Here is a 13,142-nt window from a genome sequence, read left to right on the forward strand (position 1 = left end):
AGCAATGTGCTTTTTATTAGAAGCCTTTTTCACGAGAATACTGGAGTACAATAGTGACACAGTGCATAGACCCCTGAATTAAAAGCTGCATATGTAATCTAAATCATTTAGAGGCTTGCAGCATTTGCCATATGTATCTGTGTTAGCAGCGTTGAAAAAACCTCCTTTGTGGCAGAACTACCAGTTACAAAATGCATATTTATATTTTCTTTTTAGGATCAAAAAGAACACACTGATTCAGCAGAACTGGCTGATTGTGCTGCAGTCATCATGAGTAGGCACAGGGTCATTCGTTTCTTAACAAATGTATAAGAAAAAAGGTAAGAGGCAACTTCTCTTTAGAATATAATGGTTTAGGGATGTATGTGAAATGCTTGAGTTCTTATGTATGTGTATGGATTTACATTTATATGTGCACCCATACATATGTATGTTATCTTGTACCCAAGATAATGGAGTATTTTTAGCATTTTGTGATTTTGATCTTTATTGAGAGTGATTGTCTTTATAGAGCAGAGATGTCATGTTTTCTTTGGGGGTTGGGAGCAGGCAAAGTCTTTCTTCCTCAGTCTGTGCTGTGGGCAGACCTTATCACTTAAAAGTACAACTAATGCTGAAATCTCTAAACAAGCTGTTCATTAAAGTAGAGATACTTGACTTTGTATTCCCGAGGCAAATAATATAAAAGTCACTAAAGGGAGCTGCAAAAATACGTGGACATTTTTTCCTGAGATGAAGATGGTCTAATGCAATGGAGCATTAGAATTAACAAATCAGTTTGTCCAGTTGCTAGTCAGTTCTGTGTTCTCATGCAGTGAGAAGATGACATTTTCTGGACTCAGACTCAGGATGAATGAGCAATGCTTGTTTTCAGTCTGGTTGTGCCCCTTGTGACTTTCATCTTAGGAGCCTTTCATATGTGTTTTTATTGATGGCTACAGTAAACTACTTGAGTATTTTGTTTAGTACGTGTTTACTGAAATGTTTTTTTTACAGTTTTGTTTTGAAATAGAGAAGTCTGCACAAAAGGCAGTGTGATAGAAAGTCCTGAGATCTTATTCTGCCTGTTTACATACTGCCTGATGTGGAAGCCTTTTCTGTGACGTTAACAGTTGTATGCTGGTATTATTTCATTTTGGTCATTTTTTTTATTATATAGTGTTAGGATGATCATGTGCTAGTCATCTACTGTTAGAGTGGAGAAACTGAAATGCTGTCAGTTCCAGTGGTGAAGGATTCTTGAGGGTAAGACATCCAGCTTGGAAAGAAGATCATAGGTTAGTAATTCTTCATTGCAGAGACCGAAACAAGCCTTGCCGCTTTGCAGGTACAACACAAAGCCTATCTATTTGTACACATCCTTTTCCAAGAAAAAGCAGACATGTAGGACAACTGAGCTATCTTGAGAGGCAGCCTCCAAGGTTAAGCCTGTTCAGAATACCAAAAACTATTAAGATCTTTCTGTCCTTTTCCTTGGTTCCCTCCCTTTCCAGTAACCTACTGAAGTTTGTTTTAGGTCTAGATGCTGTCATGACTAGGATGGTAATTCTGCTTCTATATCTGACACAAACATTCTGGTATATGAAGCTTTATGTTTAGATGCTAAGGGAGGGTAAAGCATATAATCTTGCTAAAACATAAGTTTTTAGGTTTTAGAGGTAAAGATGCTGTTTTGTGAAGAAATTGATGAGTAAAATGCAGAGTTTATGAACTTTACCTGATCTGTGATCCAACAGGAGCCTGAAGATAATCTGATTGTCAGATTGCATGTTCCTTTTGTGGTTTTTTGTTTTGTTTTAATGTTCTTCACAGGATTGGAGGCTTATGTCTTCTGCTTGCACTAGCATGATATCCTCATATTGTTCATTCCAATATGCACTAGTTTAAAACGTGTCCCATTTTTGGCAGTGTATAGCTAAAATCACCATTGAAATTTCTTCCTAATCTGTTCATGTCTTCATCCTTACTTTTCCAGAGTTTGATTTATGTGTTTACTTCTCAGCATCTCTCCATCCCATGGCTTGAAGAGTTTTCCAGCTATGAATGATCTCTTAAAAAATGTCATTTCTTCTTTCAAATTAAGAGAAGGTTTGGGTCTAGAATAGTCCCCAAGCTGTCCCAAACTTTCTTAGGGGTACTTGTGAGTTACAATCAAAGTTTCCAAAGGCTTATAAAGGAATATATATGGTTTTATTTATGTTGGACCATCAAAATAAATATTTAAAATAAATTTTGACCCGTGGAGACAACAGCTACCAGATTATTGTAGTGTGCTGTTTTAGAGCGTTTTCTGTTGTCTCTTTTGATCTTGGGTTATTGGCTGTGCAGTTGAAGTATTAGATCTTAAACTGGTAGATATATGAGATGCTGACAGTGTATTGATCAAGAGGCATTATGGTTGTATTGTCAGGAACACAAGTACTTACGCTTCTTTTCTGTCAGGAAGAGAGCAGTAAGAACTTTTGTGGATTTCACAGTTGTTTTTTTTCCTTGTGCAGAACCCCAGGAAAAGTGTTGAGGTTGAAGTGTTCTTTTATATAAGAATTATAATTTTAAATGTTAGACCTGAGGATTCACAACTGACCTTTTCAGAGAAATACCTACTTGCATAGACAATAAGATCTCATTTGGGGTGGCTGAGAGTTTAGTGACTGTGAGTTTAAAAATAAAAGGTTCTCTGCATATGCTGGTATGTCATATGTGAAATAACAGTAATGTTTATTAAAAAAATGTTTTCCCTCTTCAGTTTGCATTATGAGCATCCATCAGTCTGGATTTTGTCTCAGTGCATGCTTGTGCACTTGCATTTGAGCTTCAGAATTCCAGTGGTTACATGTAGTTGTTTACGTTTTAGAAATATAGAAAAAAATCTCTCTACACATTGGACCAAAATTACAACTCACAGATATTTGATGTTTAAATGTTAGTACTGCTTCTAATAAAATTATCATTTCATAGAATTGTTATGAAGTATTGACCCATTGGGATTGTAAGGGAATGGGGACAAAATTCCAAGTCTTGTTTATATGCCCTTGTTATTGTTAGACATGTGGTTTCTGAAGCCTGAATACTTGTATTTTTTGATGTTATAGAACCATGATATAAGATTTAAAAGCCAAACTTTGACTAAGGTAGATAAAAATGGTAACATTTATTGTGAGAATCTAACATTGCTCTCTTTGCTTGGGTGCAATTTGATTAAGTAGCTGGAGCACCTCTCCTACAGCAAAAGGCTGAGGGAGCTAGGCTTGTTCAGCTTGGGGAAGAGAAGGCTCCAGGGAGACCTTCAGTACTTAAAAGGAGCTTACAAACAGGACAAAGAGCAACTTTTTACATGGTCTGATTAGGACAAGGGGGAACAGTTTTAAACTAAAAGGACATTTAGTTAGAGGGGAGGAGAAAACTATTTATTCAGAGGGTTGTGAGGCACTCTCACAGGCTGCCCAGAGAAGCTGTGGATGCCCCATCCCTAGAAGTGTTCGAGGCCAGTCTGGGTGGGGCCCTGGGCAGCCTGATCTGTTAAGACTGGGTGGTCTTTAAGGCCCTTCCAACCCAAACCATTCTGTGGTTCTGTTTCAGCAATCTTGATTGCAAAAAATACTGAATTTAGGAAATGTTAGGGCCAAAAATGCCTTATTGCTGTAGTGCATATAGATTTGAGTTAGTTCTAAATTTTATCAGTGTTTCAGTCACACTTCAAAGCTGTGTGAACGGTCAGCTGCTGTGATTTCTTCTTAATGTCTGAAAGATACACAAAGTCAAAATGCAGTGGTTTAAAGAGTTACTTTAAAGCATGTTTTCAGCAACTGTGTAATCAGCCTCACATTCCTTCCCCATCAACTTGCTTGTCATTAATCATTATCTTCCCTAAAATAAACAAAACAGAAAGATCTTGTAGCCTATTTTGGGGCCACCCATACTGTGGTTTATGTCCAAGCGAATGCCTTCACTGGATGTCCTTTTTGGCAATGGCAGTGCTCTGAAATCTGATTGTGGTGGTTTCAGAGAGTGTCAGTTTAACTCTGTTAAACAAGAATTCTGGGTGTTACTTTTCAGTCCTCCTGTGCTTCCACTGACAAATATTATTTGTATTATTGACCCTAGTGGTGGGGTTTTGCTAGACTGGAATGTTATCATTGTAATATAAGTTAAATCTGTTACACATGGATGTGAAATTTATATGGCATTTTGTATAAAAGGATTTTACTGTAGTGCATTAAATGAGGCAGATGATCAGAACTCTGAGTGGGAAAAAAAAATGAAGCAAAGCATTTATTGGAACAGATTCTAATTAATTTCAGTATTGATATTTACAGAACTGGTCTAGATGCTTCTCATCAAGATATTGAAAGGAGTAAGAAGGGAAAGGCACAAGAGAACCTACAAACTCTTGCAGTCTGGTTGTTGTTCAAATGAATTTAGTGTTTGTATGTCTAAGGAGAAGTATTTGCTTTGGTTTGATTGTATAGTAAATGTAATTGTTTTAGTTAAAGTACTGTGGAAGATTTATAGTGCCTTGACTGGGCAGGCAGGATAGCTCAGGAGGACCTTAAAATAGATGCCTAAGGGATCAAAGAGTACACTGCCACAGCTAGAGGTCAGAACTTGGCTTTACCTTCTTCAGGAAAGCAAATATGTTAAATAATGTAAAAATTAATGTTGTAGTAATTGAAATAAACCTTGTTGATGCTTTCCTCAAATTTTAGAAATACACAGATAACATTAAAACAATGTCTGGTGTTAAATGGGGAAATTCCTCTGACTTGTTTCTTGTCTGTATCTCTAGTGTAAAGGAGCTGGTTTTTAGTTGAGCTGGAGTCTAGCTGTCAGGTCTAACACTGTTTCTTACTGTAAAACAAGGTTCTCACCCCTTCTTCCTCCATTTCTATATTTCACAGCATTTGAAAGCCAGCTCTGAAGAGAACATTTTGGATGGTGTTCAGGGAACAGATCAAATCAAGGTCTCTCTTTATGGTATATAGGTTATGACATACATTTCTCAGTGAAAATGCCTTCACTGGTAGTGTTTTCAGGAAATGAATCACAGTGTCTTGTTGCTCTAAGTCATCAGTAGCACATAGACCATCTTCCCACTGTTAAGGTGAAAAGGTGAAAATGTTATTTATTATATGAAGTTGTAGAAGGTTATTTAATGACTTAGGGTTTTTTTTTTTTTTTTCTTCCCTTGTCATCTTCCTTTTTAACCTCAGTGTATTATCTCTTGATGGAACTGCTTACTTCTGTGGCCTTTGCTAGATTTCTGGTGCTTGCTTATCACAGAAACAAGGATTGTTAAAGCAGGCACTTTAAGAGTAGCATAAGAGTAGTAAACACCCGTTTATTCCCTCAAAACTTTTCAAGTAGGAACCTTCAAAGCATCTCTGAGAAATGAGTGAATCAGAATACTGCTAGCCTAGGAGACATTACAAAAACAGAAACAGAGTTCAGGCTACTTGTTCAAAGCTGTGTGAACTAATCAGTGGTAGCATGAAGCTGGATCTTCAGATTGGTGCATAGTTGGCTTTCTGGTTTTCTGGGCAGTGTTATTTTCTGACTGATGTTGGAGCAGCTTTGCTCTCATCATTATGGTAATCTCTACAGCTAGACATTAATGTGGCAATACAAGGAAGGCTTCACTGACATCATCATTTGGCTTTTGAAATGGCTTAGAGAGTATTGCTGGCTCTGGCTGTTCTGTTTAAATGCTCAGGTCGAGGTCAATGTTTTCTTTGAATGTAAAAAGTTGAGACAATGCTATCAGATGCTGAGGTAAGCATTGATGGTGAGCTGGGAGGGTAAAAGCATGTGACTGGCTTTGATGTTTTCAGGGCAGTATTGTTGATTGTATTTTTGCCTCAGCAGTTATGGTAGCAGTTCTTTCAAAATTCCTTCTCTCCTTCCTTGTGTATTGTGGTGGAAAAAAAAATCTCAGTGGTCTAAATAATGATGAAAATTGCAGTGATATGTAATGAAAAGCTTGAAACATGAGAAAAATGATGGTTTTTTGTACATAGGTTGCATTTTGCTGATCCCCAGTTAATGCTGCAAAAGAACTGGATGATTTTCACTTTTACTATCCTATCCTAAAAAGAATTTTCTAAACATAGATTTTCTAAATTGCAGAAATCAATTTGATGTGCTTCCTGTGTATATTGTCCTCCCAAGTCCTAAAAAGAAAATCCCTTTATTTTGGTCTCTGAGAAAGACCTGTCATTTACTGGAAAATGTACAGAATGTAACGTAGGGACACACACACACACAGAGCAGTTCTGTGGTGTGGAATCCATTCTGCTTTGAACTGACACAAATTTGCAAACCCAGTTTGGTTACTATTTTTTATTCATCTGATGAGGATATTTTCTGTTCCTCTAACAGCCAGCGTGTAAAAATGAACCTGCATTCTTCAAATGTTGTTTCTGCAGACACCTGGTTTACATCAACACTTCTACTTTGTGTGTGGCAAGATTTTAAAAAACATATTCTTCTGCACATGTTCGTAAATGCTATAAAAAAAAATCAAGATTTTGCTTACATGCTAACTTTAAAAAAAATACTTCTATAAACTTGGAGATAATATTAAAATCTTAAAGCAAGTTTGGGGAGGTTGTTAATCTGAATTAAGCAAATTTAAGCACATAAATAATTTACATACTTTTGCTTTATGAGTGTAATGTATTTAAAACGTGATTTGCAGATGTCTTCTTTGCCTCTTAAAACAGAGGAACTGAAGTGTAGATACTTGATTGTACTTTGTTGTGTTTGTCAGGTTCAGACAAGAATCTGGTGGCCATTCCCTGACAAATGGAGAACTATTTCCAAGCAGAGGCATATAACCTCGATAAGGTTTTAGATGAATTTGAGCAAAACGAAGGTGAGTAATTTTGAACAAGATCATAGATGCATGGTGTTCCACAGGGAAAACCAATGGAAAGGGGGTGGTCTGTGATAGAATTTTGGTTTTTCGAGTTACAGATGTATCTCAAAATTTGGAAAATATATCTGTTGATTTGATATAGAGCGTGTTCAAAACTTGTTTACAGCATTTTCTTCAGCTTCCATTCGTCTTGTTTATTCATTTAAAATTTGTTCCTCTCTCTTTTGCCAGGAAGCCTTCAATAAACATTTTAAAGAAAGGCTTTGTGGAGCTTCGTCTCAGTAGCTATGTTTTTTGTGATTCATTTTAAACAAATGAGACCAAATGTCTTTATTCTAAGCAGCTTTTGTAGTTTTGTGAGACTCAAGCATAGAAATGTTTTATTATGTCACATAAATTTTATAATGAGAGTTATCATATTTGAAGTATTAAAGTTTTGCTTTGTCTAATTGCTACTTCTGTACTGTCAAAGAGGCTGAACGTAATGGGAGTCTTTCTAGGCATTTCAAGCTATGTAAAATATATTAATTGATACTTTTAAAATTGTTTGTCCAAATTCACAGTAGAATCATAAAGTGGTTTGGATTGGAAGGGACCTTGAAGATCATCTAGTTCCAACCCACTGTTATAGGCAGGGACACCTCCCATTAGACCAAGCTGCTCAAAGCCTCATCCAGCCTGGCCTTGAAAGCCTCCAGGGAGGGGGCACCCACTGCCTCACTGTGCAACCTGTGCCAGTGTCTCACCACCCTCAAAGTAAAAAATTTCCTCCTAATATTCAGTCTAAATCTACCCTCTTCCAGTTTAAAACTAATCCCCCTCATCCTGTTGCTACGTGCCCTTATGTAAGAATTCCCTCTGTGGCTTTCCTGTAGGCTCCCTTCAGGTACTGGAAGGCTGCCAGTGGCTAGTACTGGGGGCTGCTCCCCCCAGAGCCTTCTCCAGGCTGAAGAGCCCCAACTCACTCAGACTGTCCCTGCAGGGGAGATCCTCCAGCCCTCTGATCATTTTTGTGGCCCTCCTCTGGCCTCACTCCAACAGCTTGATGTCCCTCTTGTGCTGGGGCCCAAGTACTGGGTGCATTACTTCAGATGGGGTCTAATGAGAGCAGAGTAGAGGGGCAGAATCACCTTCCTTGACCTGCTGGTCACATTTCTCGTGATGCAACTCAGGATGCACTTGCCCTTCTGGGCTGCAAGTGCACGTTGCCAGCTCACGTTGAGTCTTTCATCAACTGAATTCTTCTCCTCAGGGCTGCTCGCAAGCAGTTCTCCACCCTGTATCTGTGCTTGGATTCAACCCGATACTAATCACATAGATCTAAAATTCTTAAGTTGCAGAAACATCTTGCAACAAGACAATTAATGGTTGATCAAAAATGTTAATGGTTGATCGAGGATATTAATTTTACAATTCTACCAATGTTTGAACATCTTTTCACTTATGTTTGGGATGTTCTAATGCCACAGAGTTAATAGAATCTACTAGGACAGTAATTTTTCTTACTAATTATGTAAACAATTTTTTCAGATGCTGCTGTTTCACCTACACTGTTGGGTGCAAAGTGGAATCAGATTCTAGATCCTCCTTCACGTCATCTGTCATATAACCCGACTGTGGCCGATGTGAATGAAGCTGCAACTCCTAATGAATGTCAGCAGAGATTAAAGTCTTTCTCCTTGTCTCATTCAGTGACTACACCAACAGGAGGAGAGGATCACTGTGCTAATGGAAAGGATTTTAGCTTAAGCCCAGAGACTCCAGTCATGTGGATTGATGATCAGGCAGCAGCAGACGATCAGTTAATTAAAAGAAATAGTAATCAGGATGATCAGTGTAACGCTCTGGAATCTGGAGAAAAGAAATGTGGAAGTATAGCTTGCTTGCCAGAGGAGAAAAATGTACTAGTGGTGGCAGTTATGCATAACTGTGACGGAAGAACACTGCAAAGTGGTGACTTGCTGGATTGTAAAAATTACAACAGTCAGTCCTTAATGGACACTATTAGCTTTACACTGGATAATGAAAACCAACAGAGTGATGAGTTTAGTGTTACTGTAAATGGATCCATGGAAAAAGATACAGATACGGAAAAGCAAGTAAATTGGCTCTGTACCGAAGATGACTCTAGAAGTAATTTGTTTAACGCTTCATCTGAAACCTTGACCGTTGCATGCCCCTCCTCTTGCTTAAAGGATGATTTTAATATGAGTAAAGATTCATGGCTTTCAGAATCTACAGCTGCAGGGATTAATACAGTGACTCTCTGTAAGAGACCTGTTGATGGTATCATTAAAATGCAAGAAAATTGTGTATCAGTTGAAAATTTTAGTAGTAATGCCATTCCTCAGAGAACAGATCTAGAAGTTAAAAACTTTTCTTCTGGTTCAAGTAATGGAAGCTTAGGAGAAGAAACAACCCAACAGATATGTTCTAGGCTATCTGGGCTTGAAGAAACTTGTCAATCTAATGTGGCTGGAAGTGGCAACCACAAGGAATGTGTTGCAGAACATTTTACCTCTGAGGATGGTAGTGCCATTGAAAGTGAAGTCATTGAATGTGGTAAAAATCTTGGCACATCTGGCGTGCTCAGTATGGAAGAGTGTTACCCTGAATCTCAGGAGATGACTAATTGGGAATTGACTAGATTGAATGAGATTAATAATAAGCAAACTGTGGAAGAGAATGAAAGACTTTTGCAGACAAAACAGCCTGATGAGGCATGTAGTAGAAGCAAAGAAGGTGGAGATGGGAAGATGGAGGCAGGCATAGACTTAAAAGGGACTGGTGCAGACGAGCCTGAAGGGTCCAGTCTCTCTGATGCGACGGGTACATCGATAGCAAGCTCTCTGTCTAATGGTTGTGATTCCTATGGAATGCAGAACCCAGTTGTTCCTCATGTTCCAAAGACTTTACCCTCCAAGGAAGACTCGGTAACTGAGGAAAAGGAGATAGAGGAGAGCAAGTCAGAATGTTATGCGAATGTTTATGAACAGAGAGGAAATGAGACCATAGAAGGGAGTGGTCTTATTTTAAACAGTGCTGGTGATCCTGTAAAGAAGAACTATATACATAATCTCTGTAGTCAGGTGCCATCCCTGCAAGGGCAAACTTCACCAAAACCAGTGACTAATCTGCAGTCTGTTAGCGTTCCTTTTGGTGGTGCAAGACCAAAACAACCTACAAATCTTAAATTGCAGATCCCAAAGCCATTATCGGACCACTTACAAAATGATCTTGTTCCCCCAAACTGTGGAGGTAATAGTAAAAACAAAAACGTTTTTGTTAAGACACAATTAGGGGATAACTTGACAGCAGATGTGTTTCCTGGTGAAGCATCGTTAAATGCCCCTGTTACCGACACTAATGGAGAGCACTTAGAAGAGTATGAATCTGGAATCTCTAGTAGTCCGTGCCTTGCAGTAGCCCCAGATAGTCCAGATAATGATCTCAGAGCTGGTCAGTTTGGAGCTCCAGCCAGAAAGCCTTTTACTACTTTGGGTGAGGTGGCACCAGTTTGGGTTCCAGATTCTCAAGCACCAAACTGCATGAAATGTGAGGCGAGATTTACATTCACGAAAAGAAGGCATCATTGCAGAGCTTGTGGGAAGGTGAGTTCAGAATCTTTGAGTAAGCTCAGAGCATGCTTTCAGTGCTTATACAGCATAAAATCAAAAAAGGAACTTCTTGAACAGCTGCTTGTACTTAACTGTGACATCTTCCTGAAAAGCTGTGTTTGATTTGTGATGGAAAAGCAGAAGTTTCTAAATTCTAATCTCTTTATGGTTCTAATGAGGAATAACTATTTGTATTTGTAGGTGTGAGAATAATCCTGTGCGAGCAGCGTGTTAGTTGATTGCAATCATCAACAAGCATTGAATTCATGTAGAACTGATATGAAATGGGGAAGTGCAGGAAAGTAGTTTGCAGAAATTATTGCATCAATAATCCCATCAAAGGTATAGAAACACTGATGGAGATTGGAAGTGCAGTGTTGCTGGCATTCTTGGTGTTTCAGATGTCTGTTCAATTCTGTCCTTCTAAGCTTTCTGTACTACCTTTTATTTTTCATATTACATCTTCTCTGATAAAGAATGTATCTTTGTTCCAGAAAAAAAAAAATAGTCAAATTATCTATGATTTGATGGATGGATAGATGGTAAGAAATTTTGTAATGAAGACAACCAGAATTTAATTTCTGTATTTCATTGCTGGCTTTTTTTTTTTTTCAATGTGAAAAGTGCCATCTAGGCCAATGCGAATTCTTATGTGGTGAGTTTATGAAGGATTCTCAGTATCTTGTTACTGAAACACGAATCAGTGGCACAAGGGAAATAGGAACTTGGGGGAAAATATTATTATGCAAAAGAGATAACTTAACACTCTGATCATGTAGATATTTTAAAATTATTCATGCATAAAAAGAAGTATTTAAATTGACAAAAAATTAGAGTAAAGTAGTACTGGTTTACTTAGGCTTCTATTCTACTGTTCCTGAAGTTGACCAGAAGACCCCAGGATGCTATGGGCATGATCTTTAGCTACCAGAAGAGTGCAGGGAGGCAGAACAACTTGAACAAAGAACTTCAAAGAAGGCAAATGTATCTGGAAAGCTCAAACCCTTCAGTCACTTGTTTCTGGAAGTAACCTGTCAGAAAGCAGGCTTACTTCTCCATGTTAGACTATGTATATGTACTATTTCTCTATTTAGAAACCAAATGCCATAGCACTCAGTTTCTTCACTGCATCATCACGTAAGTAGATATTAAACAAATCTGATTTTAGGACCTGCTGAGAAGTTGTTAACAGGACACTTTTGGCTGCTACACAGACATTAATTACACACTTGTTAAAGACTTCCAGTCATTTGCTTCTGCCATCCTGTTTCAGGTTGTTTGCAATGCAAGTCCTGAGGGGAAGCTAGTAACCACAGGAGATCAGTAGGCATCATCAGAGGTACACACCTACGTTTTGTGCACCTTGCAGTTAGTATCAAAGGGCTCATTCTTGTGGCAGTTAGGGAGCATCATCAGTTAAAGGAATTGCATAGCTTTGATGTGCTAACTTACACTGCCAGTTATTTAGGTCCCATTTTTAATTTGGTATGATTACAATTTTTATTTACAGCAATATTTTCCAGTTTTTTTTGTTTGCTTGTTTTAAATAAGTTTATTGTTGATATTTAATGACTTCTCTGTAATGATTAAGCTCTGAATTGCACAAATGAGGAAACAGAAACTGAAAATAACCTTCTGTGAAATTGGCAGAACATAAATAGTTTAAGGCCAAAATACGTGGTGTCCTTTTTCTTTTTTTTTTCCTTTAAACTACTTAAGAAGCACAACAAACCTTGAGAAGAACAACCAGCCTTGTTTTGGATGATACATAAGAAATAGGTGAAGTAAAGGGCCCCTCTGCTCTGTAGACAAAACTATTTCTCAGTTATGAAAAATACATGTATTGGTATTTAATATTCTCAGAGTGTTCTTAGAATAATCCTCAGAAGGACTTGTTTCTAGAAGCTTGTGATAGCTGATATTGCTGGGCCAAATTTGCACATGTGCAGTCAAAAAAACGCTGCAGATAATTCTGTGAAGCTTCTTTTTATGCCTTTTCACTTTTATTTTTTTTCTCTGAAGAAAACACACATTTATAAATGCTTCACATTGCTGTAAGTCAAATACTACCTAGCACTTAATTGCTTCACAACATTCAAGTCCTGTAATGTTTTTGGGAGGAGAAAGACCAAAGGCTTTGAAAGGCAAGCTCTAATGAATCTAGTTGGAGTGGCTTGAGACATGCTCAGCTGTCAGCTCTGCCTGCTGCTTAGTACAGCCAGCCCAATGCAAGCCATGTTGACAGTGTGCCTGTGGTGTGGGAAACTGCTGCATCATGGCAACACACTGCTTCTATGAAGTGCTTAAATCTCCATTAAAGAGTTGGGGAGATAACATCTTCGTGTTTGACAATCTCTTGTTTCTAAGGGACTGGTCATGGGAATAAAGATTTTTGAACTGAAGCTTTAGCACGACAAAGGAAAAAGACAAAATATAGAGGTGAATGTGTTCATTTGATTTGGAAATGAAAGTGGCATTTAAAAATAGTTGAGTGGCACCTGGGAGTCTGCCTCTGTTTTTAATTTCAGGATAATAAGTGCAAGATTAATGGAAGATACCAATCCCAGGGGAATGATAAGAAGTAATATGCTTAGAGTAAATTTTGAATTAAGAGTCTGAAGAATGTAGGTGAACAAGTTCATAAATTTTGC

The 13,142-nt window shown here is 38.0% G+C and overlaps 1 protein-coding gene across 3 annotated transcripts in view; it reads left to right on the top strand.

Annotated features, from left to right (window-relative positions):
• The window catches only part of ZFYVE9 (zinc finger FYVE-type containing 9), a 55,997-nt gene that overhangs the window by 13,999 nt on the left and 28,856 nt on the right, over nucleotides 1-13,142 (top strand). The window contains exons 2-5 of one of the 3 annotated variants that reach the window (XM_090146663.1): nucleotides 217-320; nucleotides 1,160-1,277; nucleotides 6,767-6,871; nucleotides 8,405-10,485. In XM_090146663.1, coding sequence (XP_090002789.1) covers nucleotides 6,802-6,871; nucleotides 8,405-10,485 — 2,151 coding nt within the window. In that variant the 5' untranslated portion in view covers nucleotides 217-320; nucleotides 1,160-1,277; nucleotides 6,767-6,801. The remainder of the gene's footprint in view (nucleotides 1-216; nucleotides 321-1,159; nucleotides 1,278-6,766; nucleotides 6,872-8,404; nucleotides 10,486-13,142) is intronic. The other 2 variants (XM_031602461.2, XM_090146664.1) reach the window with 2 other exon arrangements.

The sequence above is a fragment of the Phasianus colchicus genome, chromosome 9, assembly GCF_987193195.1.
Source record: "Phasianus colchicus chromosome 9, bPhaCol1.hap1.1, whole genome shotgun sequence".
Lineage (NCBI taxonomy): Eukaryota > Metazoa > Chordata > Aves > Galliformes > Phasianidae > Phasianus > Phasianus colchicus.